The following is a 19,546-nucleotide window of genomic DNA, read 5'->3' as shown; positions in this document are numbered from 1 at the left end:
AAGTTCTCCCATCAGAAAGTGCTAACAGAAGCCTTTGGGTAGACCTGAACTCCCCTGGGGAGCCTTTTTGCAAACCCACACGCAACAGGACTCTGCGCATTCTCTCTTTGAGACCGTGGGTGTATCACATCTCCTATCACCTGCAAGCCTCTGGGAAGGTGGAGAGGTACAATGGGCTGTTAAAGACTATGTTACGAGCACTGGGTGCTGGGGTGTGGAAACACTGGGACATAAATCTACCAGAGGCCACTTGGCTAGCTAACAACAGAGGGGCTGACAGCCGTAACCCTAACCCTGACACAAAAAAGTGTCAGGGTCAGGGTTAGCGCCAATGTGTACAGCCTTCTGGTGACACCCAATATCCTCAGGGATGCCCTAGAGGCCTCCCAGGGCACTATAGGACACCATGAGCCTCCTCTTGTAACCTGGATGAAAAATAAGGACGTTTCCTGGAATCTAGAGCCCTCTGGAGGCCTCATAGGGCTCTCTAGTGCACTCTTGTGCACACTTGAGGCCTCCTGTGGTCCTCCCCTGCACTCTAGATCCTCTGCAGGTCTACCAGGGCCACCCAGTGCCCTCTAGCTCCCGAATGCCTCCCAGTGACTCCCAGGTTCCTTTAGGATGTCCTAGAGGCCTTCAAGGGCATTCTAGACTGCCCTACGAGCCTCCTCTTGAACCCTAGAGGCAAAATAATGTGAGAAAAAAATCTCAATAATTTTCTTCAGACAGGATCTTCTGTGAAGCTATTTTATTCATGATTGCAACGGCGGGAGTCCTGCAAGCAGGAGCACACAGAAAAATTTTATCATAACCTTATATTCCCTATTACCCGACACCTGGTTTCTCCCCTGTTTCCTCATTGGCTGAGTACAACAGGTTCACAACCTACTCGACGCACTTCTATACCGTATGTGTACAATTTGATTTGACCAACTGTTAATTCCTACTTTTCCTTTTTTTTCCTTTTTCTCTTGTGACTAGAGGGTCCGTGATTTTTGTATTTACTGACTTCGTACTGCTCATCCTGCTTTCCTTAGCTAAACTCCTTATTTTGGGACAGTGGGACCATCCCCTTATCTGCTTAACATACTCCCCACTGCTATGCCACACAATCATTTTTGAGTATGCATGGTTAGTGGAATTTTCCACTGCAAAAACACCTTCTACTGCAAAAAACACACCTTTGTTTCTCCCAAGACTTCTTCAAGCCCCACGTTGAGTGGTGCCAAAAAGGACTGTGGTGGGTTGACCTCAGACAACAGCTAACCTGCTGGAAAAAAGGGATGTGTGGAGCCACCACATCCTGAGGTTGGTGGTTATTCTGGCACAGGACATTTCCAACAAGCTGCAAAACCAAGGCAAAGGTGCTGAGTGGTGGTCATGGAACTCTGAGTTCTGGTCTCATAATCTTGCTGTTGTGTGCCAAAAGACAAGAGCCTGGCCTAAAATGTCATGTAGGTGGACAGCCGTGAATGAAGCTCAAGCTTTCTCATCATCTCTTTCCATTCATAGAAACACATAGTCTGTGCACCTTCAAAAAAACAAGCGCCAGCCAGTAGGAATTGCTTTAGGACCACCCAGCTGTCACGCAACACGTGGAAGAACTGCAAGCAAGGCTCAGCATGGACTACTGCCCTCCCAAGAGGGAAACCCTTTCTCTCAGCTGCCCGTCACCTTTTGACCCCTGCTCGCCTGTTAGCCTGCTGTTCGACAAAGCCATCCTAAAACATTGACCCTGCAGTTCACAAATTAATTCAGTAGGAAGTCTTCAGAAATGTAGAGGCAGGGCTAAACTAATACAGGTTCTCTAAAGGGCTATGCTTCAGGGAGACAGCCTGAGCCAGGATTCTTTATCCCATACCCAGAGCCAAAGGTGGATTCTCTCTCCCTTGAATGATGCTGGCAGGAAAGTGAAGATGAGGACATCCGTATCAGCGTTTGAAAAGGCTACTTGACCCTTTTCATAATCCAGAGAAACGCGCATCCTTCTTGGGATGCAGGTCAGTGGCAGTGGGGTGCATTTAGGGGACGTCAGAGCCCGAAAAACTTTGTCCAGCTTCACCACAGCCCAGAGCCCCTCCTGGGGGCTGAGTGGGATCCGTCCCTTCCTCTGCAGAGAGGCCCTGGCAAGTCCCACGCCCCAGCTCTTTGCACTGTCCACGGTGACCTCCCAGGTGTGCTGCCCAGAAGTGAAGCCCTCGTAGCCCAGCACACAACACCACGTATCAAACCTCTCCGGTCCTTCAGGCCGCTTTTGCCACTCTGCTCCCCATCTCACGCCTTTACCATCCTCTGAGAGGAGCAGCCAGGGGTGAGCGGTGTCTGGATCCAGAGTCATGCTTGCTAGGAGAGAGAGAGACTTGATCAGTGGCTTAGGGTAGAGATTGGGATGGGGGTGGTGGCAGTGGTGGGGAAGAACCCCACCAGGGAATGAACCCTGCTGCTAGGATGCACCCAGTCCAGGATGAAGACTCTGACCCACAGCAAAATGCCAGTGAGGTCATTCTCTTTCTGTCACTGCACTGTCTGTGCTGAACAGCACTCAGGGGACTGGGTTTCAGAGTGGTCATTTCTCCTCCACCTCACGTTTTCCCAGAAAACTTAAGTTTGACAACATAAACAGCATTGCTGGTTGTGATAGAAGACCAGAAAGGAGGCCAGGAGTCAAGTTTCTGTTTCTCTGTGAGATAGAAGAGCAAAGAGAAGAGTGAGCAACATGAGTATCGCTGTGACAGTCATTTGTCTGGGTGAGAAACAGGTGAGGAACTCACAATCCAGCTGCCTTGGCTAGGAAGGATGTCCAACACTGAGCACCTCCTGAATGACAAGCTAGAAGCAAGAACAAGCAAGAAAAGACAAACGGAGAAAGAGAAAGGAAAAGCACACAGCAAGAAGAAGAGGGGGCAAGGAAATGGTGACCCACTGAGAGGAGAGACAAACAAAAGCCTCCCTCCCCAGTTGGGCTTCTGGTTGAGCAGATTACTTCAGGGAAGAAGGGCCATCCCATAATCAATGTATAATCATCTCTGCTAGAAAAAGAGGAACTCGAGGATGGACTTTGAGGGCTTGGCTCAACGCTGCATTGTAGTGCTGCAAATGGATCTTAGAACCCCATAACTGAACCACCACTGACTCTTTTACATAAGCCAAAGTACAACCACACCTTTCTACCCATTCTCACTTTGAGTCTACTTTCTTCCCCTTTTTCCCCTCCGTGATACCTTGCAGTAGGTAAAACTGCTTGTATCTGCATCCACCATTTCCTGCTCTGGCTCCCAAGCATCTCTCTTTGCCTGTGCAGAACTCTCAAGGCTATGTTTTCATTGCACTGTCTCCCAGACTCTTTTTCACTTGACTTTTTTTTTTTTGATTCCCTTATCATGGGTACTTGGAAATTAGATAGGGTTCAGCCATCCTATTCTTTGAGCCACGAGTCTTCCCTTTGCAGCTTGTGGGGAGGAGTAAAGCAAAACATGAGAAGAGTTGGGTAGGGAAATTGGGATTTTGGTTTTTGAACCAATGTAACAGGGGCTGCCCTTGAAGATGCTCTTAAATTACCTTTTCCTAGTTTGTCTGCAAATCTCTTCCACCCTGAAAATTAAAAAAAGATTCAAATGAGAAGTGACACAAACAAAACTTGCTTTCCTCTGGACTAGTTTATAGCTATGTCACCAAATCAATGGGCAACTATAAGGCAAAGGTGGATTCAGAATGTCTTGGGCTACACACTGAGTTTACTTCTCTGTTCAAATGCATTTCCTCCGTGCCTCTTGAATTACCCTGACCAGACTTTGTCTCTCCAGAAAAACAAGTTAAACTGCAGCAAAAACAAACACACAGAGCTATTTATAGTTCCTGTTTCTTACAATGGGCATCTGTGATCAAACTCCACTAAATTCAGGGCAGTAAATATATGCATGATAAAAGAGGAGAGCCTAGCTTCTGCATTCATCTCTTCTCTGAGTCACTGAATTAGTAGTATTTCCTCCAGAGCATGTGTAAACCCGGAGAGACGCTCTACAGTTGCCTTAAAAGACGCTATAGTGAGGTAGGGATCGGGCTCTTCTCCCAAACTCCAAGTGATAAGATGAAGAGAAATGGCTTCAAGTTGTGCCACGGGAGGTTTAGGTTGTATGTTAGGAGACACTTCTTTACCAAAAGGGTTGTGCAGCACTGGAACAGGCTGCCCAGGGAAGTGGCTGAGTCACCATCCCTGAAGTTTTCAAGAAATGTGTACATGTAGAACTTAGCATGGTTTAGTGGTGGACTTTAATACTAGGTTAAAGGTTGGACTAGAGGATCTTGGAGGTCTTTACCAACCTAAATGATTCTGTGATTCTATGAAATGGAGGGAGATCCTGCAGAGACTAGCAGAACAGTATCAGATAAAATTTAGCTGTACATCTCTTGTTTTCCTCGTTCTTGTCCCTATTTTTCCCTTTCACTCTTTCCACTCCATGAGTTTCATGCACCCAAGAAAAGAAAGCTCACTTCCTGTCTCCTCCATTCAGCATTTTCCTCCGCTTGCAGAGAGCAGCCCATGATCCTGCTCACCCTACCTGGATGTGTTTGCTAAAGAGCAGTTTCTTTGCCATAACCCAGATTCTCCTCTCTTGCAACTTGGGGAAACTTTTACCTTTGATCTTCAGCAGATAAGCAATGAAGCCAATGACAGCAAACACTGTTAGGATCACACTTGGAACAACCATGCCTGGAGAAGCTCCTTGTAAAAAGTCTAGGAACAAAAAAAATCCCAAGTTTACTTTTTTTTTTTTTTTTTTCTGGGAACAGTAAGAGGGATGGCTGCAAGCCTATCACTAGCAGATTGTAGTACATATCAAAGCAAACAGGAGATCCTGTTTATGGTACACCAAGGTAAACGTACAAAATCTGTTCCACTTTTAACTTGCAATGGCCCCACAATGCAAAGAGACCTCATGCACCAGAAGAGAGCTGAATTTAAATTTAAATTATTATATTTCTCACCAAAATGCTGGAATTATTCAGGCACCAAAGAGTAGATATTTTTTCTTTGCACAGCAAAAAGGAACCAATTAAACCTCTTTCTCACCTTCCAAAACACAAAATTCCCCACAAGAGGATCCAGGACATCAACCTGTTCAGAAACCCAGCTTTCCTCCAGTCTTACCATGCCTGCACTGGGGCAACTAACCTGACATTCGAAAAGCAGTTTCCTTTTCTTCATTGAGGTACGTGTTCCTCACCACACAGGACAAGTCCTTTGGAGTATTTCCCATGACAAGGAGGGTGCTCTGTGCTTCAAAGAGGCCCCTTGCGTCCCGGGATCGGTTTTCAGCCTCTGAAGGTATGTGCTGATGGCTGGAATCTCTCCACAGGACCTGGGGCTCTGGGTACCAACCAGATGATCGACACACAATTCTGATGCCTCCTTGGATATTCTCCATGGAGATATGAGGAGCAGACCCCATGGCTAGGATGACATTAAAATAAAAATTGGGTTAAGCTATTCATGTTTTCAAAATCTAAGATCTACTTTTAGATTCCAGAAACTGCCAATGGGGAGTTGCAACTATTTTGTGCAGGGCAGACTAGAAGAATAAGCTTTTCCATCTTATCCCAAGCCAGTATTAACCTACAGGTATCCTTTAGATTTCAGAAGCACATGTGTCTGACGAACCTGTCACCTTCAGGTCCAGCTGAGCTTCTCTGTAGCTGATGCCACGACGAACCAAGCAGGTGTACTGCCCCTCATCAGAGGGTCGGACAGCAGAAAGTCTCAAATCCATGCAGCCCTGGCGGATGCGGTGCATCAGCAGTTCTGTCCTGCCTCGGTACTCTGGAGTCTGCTCCCTGTCCTGGCTCTTCTGCTCGCAGTAGTGATGCACAAGTGATGAGTGCGGCATCCGGAGCCAGCTCACCTCTGAGGGCCGAGCACTCACCCCAAGGTTAGGGCAGCAGGGCAGCACAGCAGCCTCCCCCACAGCAGCAAGGACAGGGTGACTGGGTGCTGGCACTGCAAACCCATCTGGGGAATGGCACCGGGGAGGAGGGGGAGAGAAAAGTTTCATTAGAAGCAAACCTCCAAATAGGGGGGAGATGTTAGAGAATGCAGGGCTGGACCTCGACGTTAGCCACTACGGATTCGCTGACCACCTGAGATCCATGGATTCAGGAGGGGGCTGTAGTCAAGTCCCCCACTGAGGAAACCTGTGCCACCTCACCCAGCATCTCAGCAGGGTTTTCCTCTTTTGTCACAGTCCAGGAACACAATGCTGTCCTGACCCCCACATTCTTGTGGATTAAAACAAAAAGATTGACTCCTGGCATGGAAGATATTTGGAGGACACTGGGATAGTTTTGCTTGTACACCTGCCCTGGTTTTACTGGGGAGGTGACAAGCTGTTTCAGTGAAAGGCTTTTGGCTCAGTAACTCACCCTCCCACCTGGCCTGACCACTGCATATAGACAAGTAGTCCAAGCATCTGCTTGGTGGAAGAAGGAGCTGATTAAAGAGGCAAGGCAAACAGTTTTAATAACGTTAATCCCTTACAAAACATCCCTGACATGCATGCAGACTCATGCAAATATTCTTGGCATTTCTGCTACTTGAATATATCCACCCACCTGCCTGAGCTCAAAATAAATGGGGAGGCACATCAAAAAGCGAGCCAAAGATTTAGTCCTGGAGTTAATCTGGGCTGAGAGCAATCTCTCCCTAGGACCTTGAGCCACTGCATCGGGTGGGAAGCAGGGAGGGAAGCACAAAGCTGATCCGAAACGGGCAGAGTCCTACCTGTCCCTGGCTTGTGAGTGAGGAGCATCATGACGCACGTAACAAAGGAATGGAAAAACGAAAGAAAATGCATCTCTGCCAACGTATGACCTATAAAGGAGGAAAAGGGCAGGAGGGAAAAAAATGAAGAGGGTAACTCAGATGTAGAAGGAACACAAAAAAACAGGAGACAGTCTGTAGAAAAGGGTGTTCAAAAGTGTTACCTGGGTGACCGATAGAGGAAAATCTTGCTCAGGACAGCTGGGCTTCTTCTGGGTTACAGTGAGCCAGATCAAAACACTTCCTTTTAATCTTCAGTTTAGATTAGGGCAGACTGGAAGGAGAGCTGGGGGCTGCGCTCCCCCTCCTGGCTTTGCAGCCACGTGGGGTCCCACAGCCGGGGTTGGTGCCAGTGGTGCCCCAGAGCCCCCCAAGGAGTCCCACGGCCACTGGGGCACCTGCAGCTCGGGGGGTGGGGGGGAACACACACACCCTGCAGCCCAGGGACCCTGCACCTGCCTTGTCCCAAAGCCACAAGAGGGATACCGAAGCCACGAGGGGGTCCCGAAGGCACAGAGGGGTCCTGAAGTCACTGGAGGGTCCCGAAGCCACAACGGCGGTTCCAAAGCCACGGGGGGGTCCCGAAGTCACCAGAGGGTCCCAAAGTCACGGGGTGGGGGGGGTGGGGGGGCCGAAGGCACAGAGGGGTCCCAAAGCGACAGGAGGGTCCCAAAGAAACGGAGGGGTCCCGAAGCCACAAGGGGGGTCCCAAAGGCACCGGAGGGTCCCGAAGGCACCGGAGGGTCTTGAAGGGATGGGGGGGTCCCAAAGCCAGGAGGGGGGTCCTGAAGTCATGGGAGTGTCCCGAAGGCACGGGGGGGAGGTCCCACAGCTGTCGGGATCTCACAGCCGTGAGGCACCGCTGCCACCCCGGGCTCCCCTCGCGGTTCCGAAAGCGAAAGAGCCCCAGAGCCAAGCCGGGAGCCGCACCCTGGGCCCCGCGGCCATGGCAGGCAGCAGCGAGGCGGCAGCGGAGCTGCAGGAGGAGGCGACCTGCGCCATCTGCTTGGATCTGTTCCACAGCCCGGTGATGCTGGACTGCGGCCACAACTTCTGCCAGGCCTGCATCGGCCTGTGCTGGGCGAGATCCGCTGGGGCTCCCTCTTGCCCCCAGTGCCGCCAGACCCTGCCCAGCCGCAGCCTGAGGCCCAACCGGCAGCTGGGCAACATCGCGGCCGGGCTCAGGCGGCTCGGCCGGACCGCAGAGCCCCACCAGGTGAGGGGGAGCCAGGGAGGCCTCCGGAGCACCCCCAGTACCCGCTTTGGTGCCCAGGCTCTATCAGAGCCTGTGCGGCCGTGGCTCAGCCCTGTGTTGTGTGAGTCTTGCCCAGGGAGGCTGCGGAGCCTCCTCGGGAGATAGCCAGCACCCGCCTGGACACCCTCCTGCGCTATGGGGTTCTGCTTGGTGCAGGGTTTGGGCCAGGAGATCTCTAGAGATCCCCTCCAACCTCGGCCAGTCCGGGGTTCGTTCTGCTCATAGCTTTCTCACACATCGCTTGCAAATTACGATTTTACATCTACATGCCTCTGAGCTTTGCAATCTGTCAGCAAAAGGCCATGCTCCCTGCAAGTTCAACCCGTGACTGCACCTTCTCTCTTCGCTTCTTTTCACCTTCCCTAAACGCTTACCAAGTTTTTGTAATGGAAGTCTGTCCTCAGGACTCTGGTAGATGGTTGGCATATGTGATGTTAACCATTTGCTGCCCCCGTGGGCTCTCCGGTGCCCCTCGGTGTGTTGCTTTCTCCCAGACCAGGGTGGTGGCCGTGGTTATAACAACCTTTAATATTCTATTGATTTGTGGCTTCTCACTCCAAGGGAATTTTTTATCGCTCTGTGCTTTGCATTTGGCTGTCTTCCTCCCACAAAACTGTTGCTGCAATTACTAAATCTATATGATTATTTAAGTTTAGATATATCTTTCCTCTGTGGTGTTCCTTAGACATCCAGGATTTGTGCAGAAGCACAGCTTCACTGGGGGTCCAGACTTCCTCTAGTGAGAGACTTGGACTGCACAGAAGTTGCTTATTTTCTTTAAAGGAGGAGCAAAATGCGTAGCAACCAGCGTGTCCTTCCCCCCATCCCCACGGTAAGAGGCAGGAATCCCGTGCACAGCTTCTCCTTTCCTTATGGTCCCTGCTAAGGGATGTGGCCACCACTGCCTGCACAGCACTGGCCCAGCACCTGCCTGCCCAGCAGCTGGTGCCCTGCCTGGGGACTCATACTGATCCCCCGTGAGCTGGTTTTGGGGACACACGGTGTTCCCACACCAGTGCTGGTGGCTGAGACCCCCCCCCCCAACACACACACACTCCAGCAGCTGCCACCGCAGCCCTGGGGCACCTACACCCCATCCAACTGCAGCAGCTGGCACCAAACCCACCCATGCCAGTTGCCCCAGTAGCTGACACTTGGTCCTTAGCACTCATGCACTCAGGACAGACAGTGTGGTTATGCAGATTTAATGAATTAAAGGATTTAATTAGAAGACAAGACAGACTGCAGTGATCACATGCAGGGCTCACTCAGGCCAGTACACCAGCCAGCCCTGTGGTACATGCAGCTGGCCCCTTTTATATCCTTTTCTGCCTGCTCCTCACCTTCTCCCTGCAGCTCCCTCATCAGTTTGCTCATTCCCACACCTGTGAGCACCCTGTGCCCTCAGGGCAGCACCCTCATTAGCTGCTAAGTTGTGGTTTACCTGCCCTTTCTGAGCAGCCCATATGTTTGTGACTGACCAGGTTTGTTCCCAGTCTTTGTCTCAGGTTTTTCTGTCTGGTTTGTGTCTCTGGGTGTTCTTGCTTATGGCTTCCTGCTTTTCTTATTGTCCCCTTTTTGCATTGAAAAGGTCCTTGACCAGACACCCATAAAGGAGCAGGTGCTCTCCTGCCACATACCCTTACAGTCCCCCATTCCATACACTTGCAAAATGGTACTTGACAGCACCATGCCTGCACTTAGCTTGCCCCCAACAAGCACGTTGAACCCTAAACTCCGAGAGAGTTGCTTTGTGGGGTGGCAGGGACATGACATTGCCTTTTGCTGCCCAGTTCTGCTTTGAGAGCCATGCTCTTGGTTGTTCAAGCAGGAAATGAGGCTGACTCAGTGCCAGAGGCTGTGTATGTTCGCCCCAGTGAATAAGCTGTTTTTTTGGATACATGTGGTGGGGAGCACCTAAAGGATTTCTCTCCCTCCAGGAGCAAAACCAGTCTGAGCTAGAGAGCCTCAGGAGAGAGAGAGGAGAGCTGGAGGAACAGCTAAAGAAGGAGCGATGTACCTGCCAGGGCTATCTGGTAGGTGCACGGGGCTACCTGAAGGAAATGTATTTGGGAAGGGTGGGGAAAATTTGATTCTTGGCCCTTGGATATGAAATCACTGTGTCCAGCTGTTGGTGCACAATATGCACATCAGGAAAGTAAAAGATAACTTTTAACTACTGCCCAACCCACCTTTTAATTACTCTTTGTAGTCCCACCCCACTTTGAGAGGATTGTTTCTGCTTATAAAGGATAAAGTAAAAGCAGAGAGGCAGAAGATTGCGTCTGAATTCAAGCAGCTGCACCAATACCTGGAGGAACAAGAGTGCCTGCTGATGGCTCGGTTGGGAGAGCTGGAGAGGCAGATTGAAATGAGAGTGAAGGAAAATGCTGATAAATTGTCCAAGAGGATTTTTCAGCTGGATGGCCTGATCAGGGAGAAGGAGGAGTCTCAGCTCTCAGGATGTGAGTTCCCACAGGTGAGGTCTACTAGAAACACCAGCACTGTCTTAACAAACAGATCTGAGGTACCAGCAGACTTGAAACACACAGCAGGCTAATTTTACGTAGATGCTGGTGTAACAGGAATGTGAGAATTGTGTACAGGATAAATAGCATTAAGCTGCTTCTGTCTTTCTCCCATCTAGGATACTGGTGACATTCTGGGCAGGTACGTACCTTTTTCTCCTGTATATCACAATATGACTTTGGGGGTGCAAAGATTCCTGCCCCAAAACAAAGACAGATTCCTCACGTGCCAGGGATGCCCCAAAAATGTTCATATTTCAGTTTTACAGAAGTTGATGAAGTCGTATGGCTCTGACAACAAGATCAATTCTTGAGGAAGCACTTGCAGAGGACATTTCATTTCTAAGGTCTCTGGTTGCGAGCCTGGCTGTCTTCTCCATGACCAATGTTTAGCAATACTAAGGCACAGAGACCAGAGCAAATGCAGCTTTGCTCTGAAGGGACAGAGTGACTGAGGACACCAGCACCAGCACTCATAATAGGAACTGAATCAGCTGTTAGAGCATCAGGAAGGAGCAGTGGCCTAGCCAATGAGACCTGCTGTCTCTTTTCTCGCTGTACTGTGTACAGCTGAATTGGAATGAATTTTCTGGAGGTAACGGATCCAGCATCAGAGCCGTTCAGCTAGGAAAAGGTCTCTAGCAACTGGCATTAACAGGAGATTGAGTTGACGGAGGAAGATAAATGCTGTGGCTTGTACATCTCCAGGTGTGAGAAGGGAAAATTCCAGCAAAAGGAGTGGACGAGCCACAATCTGGAAAAGGCAGCTGGTGTCTGCTCAGAAAAACCTCCTGAACTAGAAGAGACAGCAAGAAAACTCCAAGGTACAAGGAAGGGATCCCAGAGGAGATCAGAGAAATGCCCCAGGGGTGGAAAGAAGGGGGTGGGCAATGCCCTGCAGAAGGGAGATAAAGCTGAATATCCTTCCCTTCCCTTTTTTTTTTTTTTTTTTTTTTTTTTTTTAGTGCATCTAGCAAGAATTTCACGTTCCAAGTTTATTTGCTGCCTCTTGTCCTTATCACTGTGCAGCACCAAGAAGAGCCTGCCCCTGCTGTCCCATTAAATAACTATAGGCATCAAAAAGATCTTGCCTTTACTTTTCTTAAGGCTGAACAAACCCAGTTCTCAGTGGTTCCCCATACTTCATCTTGTCCAGCCCAAACCATCCTGGTGACCCTCTGGATGTACTGCAGTATGTCAGTGTCCATTTCATACTAGGTAGCACCAAACATTTTTGGTCCTGCTGCTTTAGGTCCTCCTTTCCTACTCCAACTGGAGAAGGAGGTGAGCAGAGCAAGTAGTGCATGTGCTGGGAAAGAGGGATGTAGCATCTCTGCTTACTCCCTGGAGCTGATCTCCCTGGAGCACCTCCCAGGACTGGCATTATTATCCAGATGTCAGAGTTGATCTCTGGGCTCCATTTCCCTTTCAGATGCTTCAACAACTGCTCTGAGGGAGGAAGGGGAAGAGTCACAGGGCCTGTACACAAAAGGTGAGTTGTGCTGGGGAGCCTCCTAACATTAACCCTGCTTGCAAGGGATTCAACAGCCATTTGGGGGGAAGCAGTGAATCTTTGCGTAGCTTGGCTTAGCGTGCAGAGCTGCTCTTCACTTTGAGATCAGCATGTTCTGGAAGAAAGGTACTGCCTGTTTTCCTTCCAAATAGGACCAAACTTGTCCCCAGCATGGTGAAACTCTTCCCAGGACTGGTCTCTACCCCCAGTGCTTTGACCTGACCTCTCTTCTGCAGTGAACGTGACTCTGGATCCAGACACAGCTCAGTCACGGCTCATCTTATCAGAAGATCGGAAGAGTGTGATGCAGGGAGCCACGCAGCAACACCGGCCTGACAACCCGAAGCGGTTTGACCCATGGCCATGCGTGCTGGGCTGTGAGGGATTCGACTCAGGGCGACCTTGCTGGGAGGTGGAGGTGGGCCGTGGGTCCTGCTGGGCTGTGGGGGTGGCCCTGGAGTCTGTGAGGAGGAAGGGGCCGATTGACATGAACCCCGTGGGGGGGATCTGGGCAGTGGGGCAGTACAAGGAGAAGTTCCAGGCTCTGACTTCCCCCACTCCCACCCCTTTCCTCCCCAGCATGGTCCCCCGCAGGGTACGGGTCTGTCTGAACCATGCAGAGGGGCGGGTGACGTTTATCAATGCAGACAACGAGGCTACAATTTTCACTTTCCTGCAAGCCACGTTTTCAGGAAAGCGAATCTACCCCTGGTTCTGGGTGGGGAAGGGGTCCCAGCTCAAACTGTGAGACTGAGGAAGCACAGTCCTCTGAGGAGGCTGCACTGTGGCCACGCTGGCCTCTTGCACCCCCATCTCGCTAGGCCTTGGGACTCCTGCCCATTAGCAAGCCTCCTACCGTGATCCTCAAAGGCAGTTGAACTCATCTGCCTGCCCGTGGAGAGCCTCTCTGGAGCAGAGGTCCATGGGCTTCTCCAGTGGAGAAGGGCTCTTGGTGAAGAATGACAATTTCTGGGGAGATTTTATTTATAGAGGCCTCGAGGGGGAATGAGGGGCATAGCAGTGGCATTGGAGTAGCTACTGATAGTATAGTTTTACTTGAGGAGATAAGTAGATGGGTAAGGAGGATAAAAACTTGATCAACAGCCCACCTAGCCATGGGGTGACACTTGCTCTTTAGCCCTGAAGCCCAGTCAGCCTCCATGTGTTGTCCCTGTGGTGGGCCTGATTTGATTCTCTTAGCTCATGAAACCACAAGTCAACATTCATTTCTATGGGAGGTGTGAGTAGGATTTACATTTCAAAATAATTTAATCGGTTGAATTATAATCACTGTTTTTCAACGTATTAATGTACCTGATAATTCTTCAGTGTTTGACTACTTGATTTGTTTCCCTGGTTGTGATGGGCTTTTGGAAAGAAAATTTAGAGGTTTAGATCTTTTCCAGCCACGGAACTACTACCAGGAATTTGCTGAAGTGTAGGAACAAACTAGAGGAGTTGCTGTTTAGAGACTTGCAGATTTGTAGCAGTGCTGGGATTTATGGTGTTGCATGGTAGAAACTAAAAATATAAATAATCACGAATAAAACAAAGTTATACAAATAACCAATAAATAATCAAAGTTCAAATGCTGGTCAAACAAACACGCAGCTAAATCACATCCCAAAAAAACTTGTTGGTAGATTCAAAGGGCTTTAAATGTTTTAGCTCCATCAGTTCCTGTTCAAAGAGCTGACATGCAAAAGGGAGGTTGGGTGCTGGAGCCTGCAGAAGGAATGAGATTCAAAGAAAGGCAAAAGGGAGCAATGCTACAAACAAAAACAGCTATGGACTTTTAATACAGTTTGTGAAAAAAGCACTTGTGAAAGTCATAGCTTGCTCTGGAGGCTTTGCAGGTGAAGCCCCCCCTCCTACCTGCCCCGTGGTCGGACGCCCTGCTGGCTTGCAGATGCCCACGGTGACCTGGATTTGTCAGCGCTGCTGCTGTGAGGTTTGCTTCCAGCTCTCCCCACGCTCACACCAGGCTGCCTTCTTGTTCCACCTGAAGGCTCTCACTTTCCCTCTGATGTGCTTGTGGAAACGCGGAGCCATGGTCCCTGGCAGAGGTGAGCACAACGTGGGCACAACATCAGCTTTGGCACCAGGAGCTGAGGATGTGCTGGGAGGCTGCAGGGAGACCCTGTCCTTTCCTCCCAGGATTGGCTCCTCCTTTGTGCCCTGCCAGGAGCAAGAGTTGCCCCTGCTTTCGGGGTCGGTTCCTTGAATGGTTGCTTTGCTGGACTTCTGTTCCAAAGGTGCCCGGGTGCAATGGGGTGTCACCCCTCCCTGTGCAGTGCCAGAGGTTGGTAAGCCCATCCTCTCACTCTTGAGGCAGGTTAACTCTGCCTGACCTCGTGCCATGAGTCTTCCCAGCTACTGGAGTATCTTAGGGAGACCAATGCTGCTGCCCATGCCTTGCTGCCACCGCAGCCTCATCTTCTCCTAAGAGGAGGAGATAGCAGACGAGGACAAAACAAGGTCCCTGATTGTGGGGACAAGCATGTCCTTTGAACACCATGCCCCAAAAAGATCTCGGAAAGGGAGAAGATGCTGGAATGGGTTGACATCACTTTGGGCTCTGCTATTCCTTCCCTTATCCCTACCTTCATCCCCTCCCACCCTTCCCTACCAAGTACATGCATACACAGGCTGCAGTGTCCCACAGGGCAGGAGAGGGCAGCTCAAACTCTGCCCGTGAAGCAGAGCAGGACTTGTGCTCCTCCAGACCCTGCAGGTGATGGGGAGAGACTTGTCTGGTTTAGCATCTCTGCCCAGAGGTCCCCTTTTCCAGCTTTACCTGTGGTAACATAAGCTTACGTATCTGCTGTCTGCACAACAGGCTGGTAGACCAAGGCTCAAACAACTGCCATGCTCTCAAAAGAGATTGAAGGCAGAAGGTACGTTCAAATAAAGTCACAGCTGGATGTTTCAAAGTTGGAAGCTGCTGTCTTAGCTTGCCAGGATTTGATTTCCCATCCTGTAGAAGAGTCACCTGCCATTTCCTACAGGTCTGTGGCTCATGAATCCCACCCTAGCGCCGTACATCATCAAGACAGTTACCAGTAATTCCTTCCCGGCCACAATCCTTTTGGATGAGATGCAATCACAGATTGGACCCCACATCACAGTGTTGGTTGCTGTACACCTGCAGCTAATCAGTCTTGTAAAATTAGGCCCATGTCCCATCACCTTTGCAGCTCTCAGGTGAGATTCAGCTGTGCTGGTACTGACTGCTTTAAGTCAGCACTTGTCAGACAATCTCCACAGATTTTCTTGGCTAATATTTAATAGTCATATTGTATGGACATAGAAATAAAAGAAATAAAACAGCTCCTAGCAAAGGGGGGAGAGAGGGGTGTGATTCTGTACATTAACCATTTCATGGCAAACTTATTTGAGGTGAGGTGGAAATGCAAAGCAGTTTTCAAAGATTAGAGAAAACAACTTTCTGATTTTCCTGTATTCTCTAGGAAAATAAAAGTTCTGGAAAGCCCAGGTGGGCTCGCTGCAGCTGCTGCAGCTGGAGAGGACGTGTGTGCATCTTTAACAATCCTTTCCCGACATTCATGTGTTTTCTTGGCCCCAGCAGCAGATTCTTGGCAAACAAGGAAGAAAGTTTAATTTCCTGTTACATCTCAGCCTTGACTGCTTCTGTTGACGAAACTGTGTAAAAGATCAGTTTCTAGCAGTAGGATTTCCCTGAACAGATTGCCTCTGAGTTATTCATGGGAGAGGCTGAAATTTTTCTACACCCAGAAAATCTTTCTCTGATCTTTCTCAGATGAAAAACATTGACTCTATTGTTATAGAATTAGGATTTTTTTTCTCTCAGTCTAGCCCTACAGTTTCACATCCTTGAAAACAGGTTATTTTTATGGCAAAACTTCTGCAAAGAAACATACAGCAGCTAAAGTCCCAAGGAGGCCGAAGGCTCTGTTAACTGGTAAATGTTTTTTGTAGATAAAGTTTAGGGGAGCAGAGTGGAAGATAAAATGCTTCCACTTCAAACTGCCTTCCCTTTCCCTTGTCCTTTCTATTTTTTCCACAAGTGGCCTGTGTGTTTTTGACCAGCTGAAAGAATCTACAGGAGATGAGGAAAAGGAGACCGAGATGGGGGGAGGAAGAAGATCCAAAACTGGTAGATCTATGGGAATTATCTGGCCCATGGGATTGAGACACCTCAATCAGTTTCTTGCTCACTACCCTTCACATGTGCCTACAGCTCTTCCTAGTCTTCTGCTGTGAGAAATGTGAAAGAAAACACATGTGCCTAAAGCAGATGCCAGTGAGAGCTGGAAATAAGGCAGGGAGAAGTTTTGGATGTATGGAAAAGATAAGTGTTATCATGAGGCCCAGCACCCAAATATGTTTTTATTTTTTTTTTTTGACTTAATCATTAAGCTTAATTAAAGAAAGCCAGACACGGTACTTGGAAATTTTTAAGGCGTTTGGACCCGATGCATTTCTCATGGCCTTGCATGAACCTGCTCCACAGTGTCCCAGCACTCAACACCACATCTTGGCCTTGGGGCCTCCTTGCACCAAGCTCCTCTGTGCCTCAAATCCCCATACCCCCATTGTCTCTGCAGTCCCTGCTGTGGGGTCGAGCAGGACAAAGGAGCTTCTTTGGTGGTGTCCATCTCCAGGACCTTCCATTTCTCCCATTCATTGGCCAGACGGACTGTGTGAGGAAAAAACAGCAAGGACACACGATGCTCCCAGCTCCCAGCACCGTGATCCAAGGCCACGGCATTCGTCTTTCTTCTGGTCGTCCTCCACATCAGGGGCACAGCCTGAGGCACGAGTCCATCCCCACCCAGAGCCACGGGTGTAGCCTCTCCTCAGGACATGAAGCCAGGCAGAAAGCAAAGATCGGGGCTTCGTTTTCAGCATCAGCAAACGCCACCTGCCTGCCCACCAAGTCCAAAGAGACCTGGATGGCCCTGGGCACCTGGGCGAGGTGCAGGGGTGTCCAGTCAGGGTCGGTAAAAGCGTGGTACTGTCCAAACCACTGCCCCACGGCCCAGATCCCCTCCTCGGGGGTAAAACTGAGGACCCCCTTCCTCCTGACAGACTCCCGGGCCACCCCCGCGGCCCACCAGTCGCCCCCCTCGGCCACCTCCACCTCCCAGCAGTGCTGCCCCATGGTGAAACCCCGGCCCCCCAGCACACACGGCTCCGTGTCGAACCGCTCGGGGTTGTCGGGCAGCGACGCCCACGTGTCCCCACGCCTCACGTCTCGCCCATCATCAGCCAGGATGAGGAAGGGGTTGGCAGTGTTTGGGTCCAGGGTCACATCCGCTGGGGACAAGAGGAGAAGCCGGTCAGGACAGGCAGCCCCTGGAGGTGCATCAGGGCTGTGCCCACCGCGGCAAGAGGAGGGATGGGAAAAGAACTGGAAAGATATCTTCCCCCTGGCCAGAACCCCCTCCCCCTTGTGCTGGACTGCCCCAGACTCAGTTCTGCCCTGTTCCTGCCCTCTCCTGGACTGTCTTTATGGTTCCTGGCCAAGGGGACCCTGATTTTTTCCTAAGGACAGTGCACCTGAGCGTTGGGGTGCACATCTGCTGTGCAGACACCTGGGCCTGCATGCAGGTTTCTGTGGTGATACAAGAGAGAAATGGGCATGTGGGGGCACAAACCAGCACACACTGTGACAGAGATTGACCCCAAGACCAATAACCCATGACCTCAGATTCCTCTTTCTCTCTGGGCAATGAAGAGAGCCAAGGATGGCAGCTCAGGTGTCTGTGGTGGTGGTGGTGGGTCTACAGATAAACTAGAGGAATCCAGCTGGGGACAGTGCAGCCACCACATCTCAAACCCATGACAAGCCCTGGCTGGGACAAACCCCAAGTGCCTTGACCCTAACTGGCTCCTCCACAGAAGAAGCAGGGTACAATTTTCTCCCAAACACGGCAGTTACCCTCTAAAAACTCACCTCTTCCACCCCCCTCCTCCACCTCATTGGCCAGGGTCTCCATTTCTTCTATCTCCATACTGGACACCAGCATTCCTGCAGAAAAGTAGCAGAAAGAGAGATGTATTCCCTGCTGAAAGTGGAAATTGCAAGACATGGGGACCATGTGAAGATGATAAAGGGGTCCCTGTTCCCCAGAGGTAGTGATGAAGAAGCCAGAGCTAGCACTCACCTGTGGGAAGGTAGGTTTCAGATGGGTCTGAACATCTTCAGTTTGCTCTCCACTCCCTTGACCTCAGCAGATCTTGGCTAGACTGGACTTGCAGTGTTTCCTCCTCGTTCGAGTGAGTGGGTTGAACCCCAGAGGAGCTGGATGGCTGGGAGAGCACCGCTGGGTGTCTGGCACCGCCTGCTCCTTGCAGCTGGAGCTGCCAGCGGCTGCGTGGCCTCATCTAACACTCGTTTTGCTCGTCTCCCTTCAGGAGTTCCCTCCTGGTGCTCCTGCAGTGCCCCTGTCCTGTTTGTGGAAATGCAGTTACTACATCACGGGAATTGCCATATCTCCCTCCCTTTGGCCAGCTGCAGGTTGGTGATAAGGTTCTCCTGCGCTGCTGGCAGAGGCTGCTCTGAGCCCTCCTGGGCCCAGTGCCCTGCGCTCATCTCTGGTGTGCTGGGGGTGCCCTGGGGACCTGGGTGCCCTGGGGACGCCATCCACAGACCAACAGTCAGGTCAGGCTCCTTACAGGCTTCCCCAGATTTATCATGCTGCCAGCAGGTTATGGGGGGAGATGTTTTCAGGGCATGCATTGCCTCAGTTGCTCTACTGGTAAACAGGGGAGTGGGGGACAGTGGGTGCCGGGCTTTGCATCCCACCTCCCCTTTCTCCAGGCAGCTTTTCACATGCCTAGAAGCGATGTGAAAAGCGTGGCCCCTGCCCCCGGGCACTCAGTCCGGGTTTCTCCTTGCCATCCTGCATGTTCCCAGCTCTTATTCAGGACTGGATTTAAAAAAAAAAAAGAAAAAAAAAAGAGTCCTCCACCCTTCACATGCTTCTTCTGAACCCCCTTCCCCCCCAGTGCCTGCAACCTCCCATGTTTGCATCTTTATGAGTTGCAAAGCCCAGGCTGGTCCTTCTTTGAAGCGGTGCCTGCAATTTCTTGCTAGCCCCACAACTATTGTGAATTACAAAGCTGTTTTAATTATTGCTGCTATCACATCTGCCAGGCAGTGTCTCTGAATGCTTCGTTTATTGCCTCCCCCTTTTCTTTTCCATCCTGTTTCAACAAAGTCCTGGGAATAGCTGTTCTCACTCTACCAATCGGCATGAATGGATTTATTTCATGTTATCATCTCCGTTACAGTTTGGGGCTTGTGCCTCTGTGTGTTTTGCTTCCCCCTGTCCCTTGTCACCCTTGGCAGGTCCCGGAGCAGCCCCACCTGATGCTCTCGCCTCCCAGATGCTGGGGCCGGACCGAGCTGGGGCATGGGGATGCAGCCGAAGAGCAGGGCTGGAAGG

At 50.5% G+C, this 19,546-nt stretch overlaps 3 protein-coding genes across 3 annotated transcripts; 1 reads left to right on the top strand and 2 right to left on the bottom strand.

Moving 5' to 3' along the window:
- Positions 1-940: 940 nt before the first annotated feature.
- On the bottom strand, positions 941-5,885 carry LOC116499262 (butyrophilin subfamily 1 member A1-like). The gene is made up of 5 exons (XM_032203943.1): positions 5,660-5,885; positions 5,174-5,452; positions 4,637-4,723; positions 3,559-3,591; positions 941-2,343 (listed from the first exon to the last, which is right to left on the bottom strand). Exons 1-5 carry the CDS (start codon positions 5,883-5,885, stop codon positions 1,823-1,825), a joined length of 1,146 nt encoding a protein of 381 aa, XP_032059834.1. The 3' UTR covers positions 941-1,822.
- Positions 5,886-7,607: 1,722 nt separating this feature from the next.
- LOC116499261 (zinc finger protein RFP-like) lies at positions 7,608-12,858 on the top strand. Its single transcript, XM_032203942.1, has 7 exons — positions 7,608-8,030; positions 10,010-10,105; positions 10,321-10,548; positions 10,717-10,739; positions 11,306-11,421; positions 12,030-12,089; positions 12,347-12,858. Exons 1-7 carry the CDS (start codon positions 7,608-7,610, stop codon positions 12,856-12,858), a joined length of 1,458 nt encoding a protein of 485 aa, XP_032059833.1.
- A 3,560-nt stretch (positions 12,859-16,418) lies between these two features.
- Positions 16,419-19,531, bottom strand: LOC116499184 (thaicobrin-like). Its single transcript, XM_032203848.1, has 4 exons — positions 19,468-19,531; positions 18,263-18,547; positions 18,052-18,126; positions 16,419-17,411 (listed from the first exon to the last, which is right to left on the bottom strand). The coding sequence occupies exons 3-4, from the start codon at positions 18,122-18,124 to the stop codon at positions 16,891-16,893; spliced, it is 594 nt and encodes a 197-aa protein (XP_032059739.1). The 5' UTR covers positions 18,125-18,126; positions 18,263-18,547; positions 19,468-19,531; the 3' UTR covers positions 16,419-16,890.
- Positions 19,532-19,546: the final 15 nt, after the last annotated feature.

The sequence above is a fragment of the Aythya fuligula genome, chromosome 26 (assembly GCF_009819795.1).
Source record: "Aythya fuligula isolate bAytFul2 chromosome 26, bAytFul2.pri, whole genome shotgun sequence".
Classification (NCBI taxonomy): Eukaryota; Metazoa; Chordata; class Aves; order Anseriformes; family Anatidae; genus Aythya; species Aythya fuligula.
This window is presented reverse-complemented; position numbering and strand designations above follow the sequence as displayed.

Excerpts from the sequence above, each read along its gene's own strand:
- LOC116499262 (XM_032203943.1), bottom strand. The coding sequence starts at position 5,885 with ATGCCGCACTCATCACTTGTGCATCACTACTGCGAGCAGAAGAGCCAG. Across the intron at positions 3,592-4,636 it reads TTATCTGCTGAAGATCAAAG|GGTGGAAGAGATTTGCAGAC; the intron begins GTAAAAGTTTCC and ends TTTAATTTTCAG. Across the intron at positions 2,344-3,558 it reads TGCAGACAAACTAGGAAAAG|CAAGCATGACTCTGGATCCA; the intron begins GTAATTTAAGAG and ends TCTCTCTCCTAG.
- LOC116499261 (XM_032203942.1), top strand. The coding sequence starts at position 7,608 with ATGGGAGTGTCCCGAAGGCACGGGGGGGAGGTCCCACAGCTGTCGGGA. Across the intron at positions 10,106-10,320 it reads GTACCTGCCAGGGCTATCTG|GATAAAGTAAAAGCAGAGAG; the intron begins GTAGGTGCACGG and ends CTGCTTATAAAG. Across the intron at positions 10,549-10,716 it reads CAGGATGTGAGTTCCCACAG|GATACTGGTGACATTCTGGG; the intron begins GTGAGGTCTACT and ends TCTCCCATCTAG.
- LOC116499184 (XM_032203848.1), bottom strand. The coding sequence starts at position 18,124 with ATGCTGGTGTCCAGTATGGAGATAGAAGAAATGGAGACCCTGGCCAAT. Across the intron at positions 17,412-18,051 it reads GGAGGAGGGGGGTGGAAGAG|CGGATGTGACCCTGGACCCA; the intron begins GTGAGTTTTTAG and ends TCTTGTCCCCAG.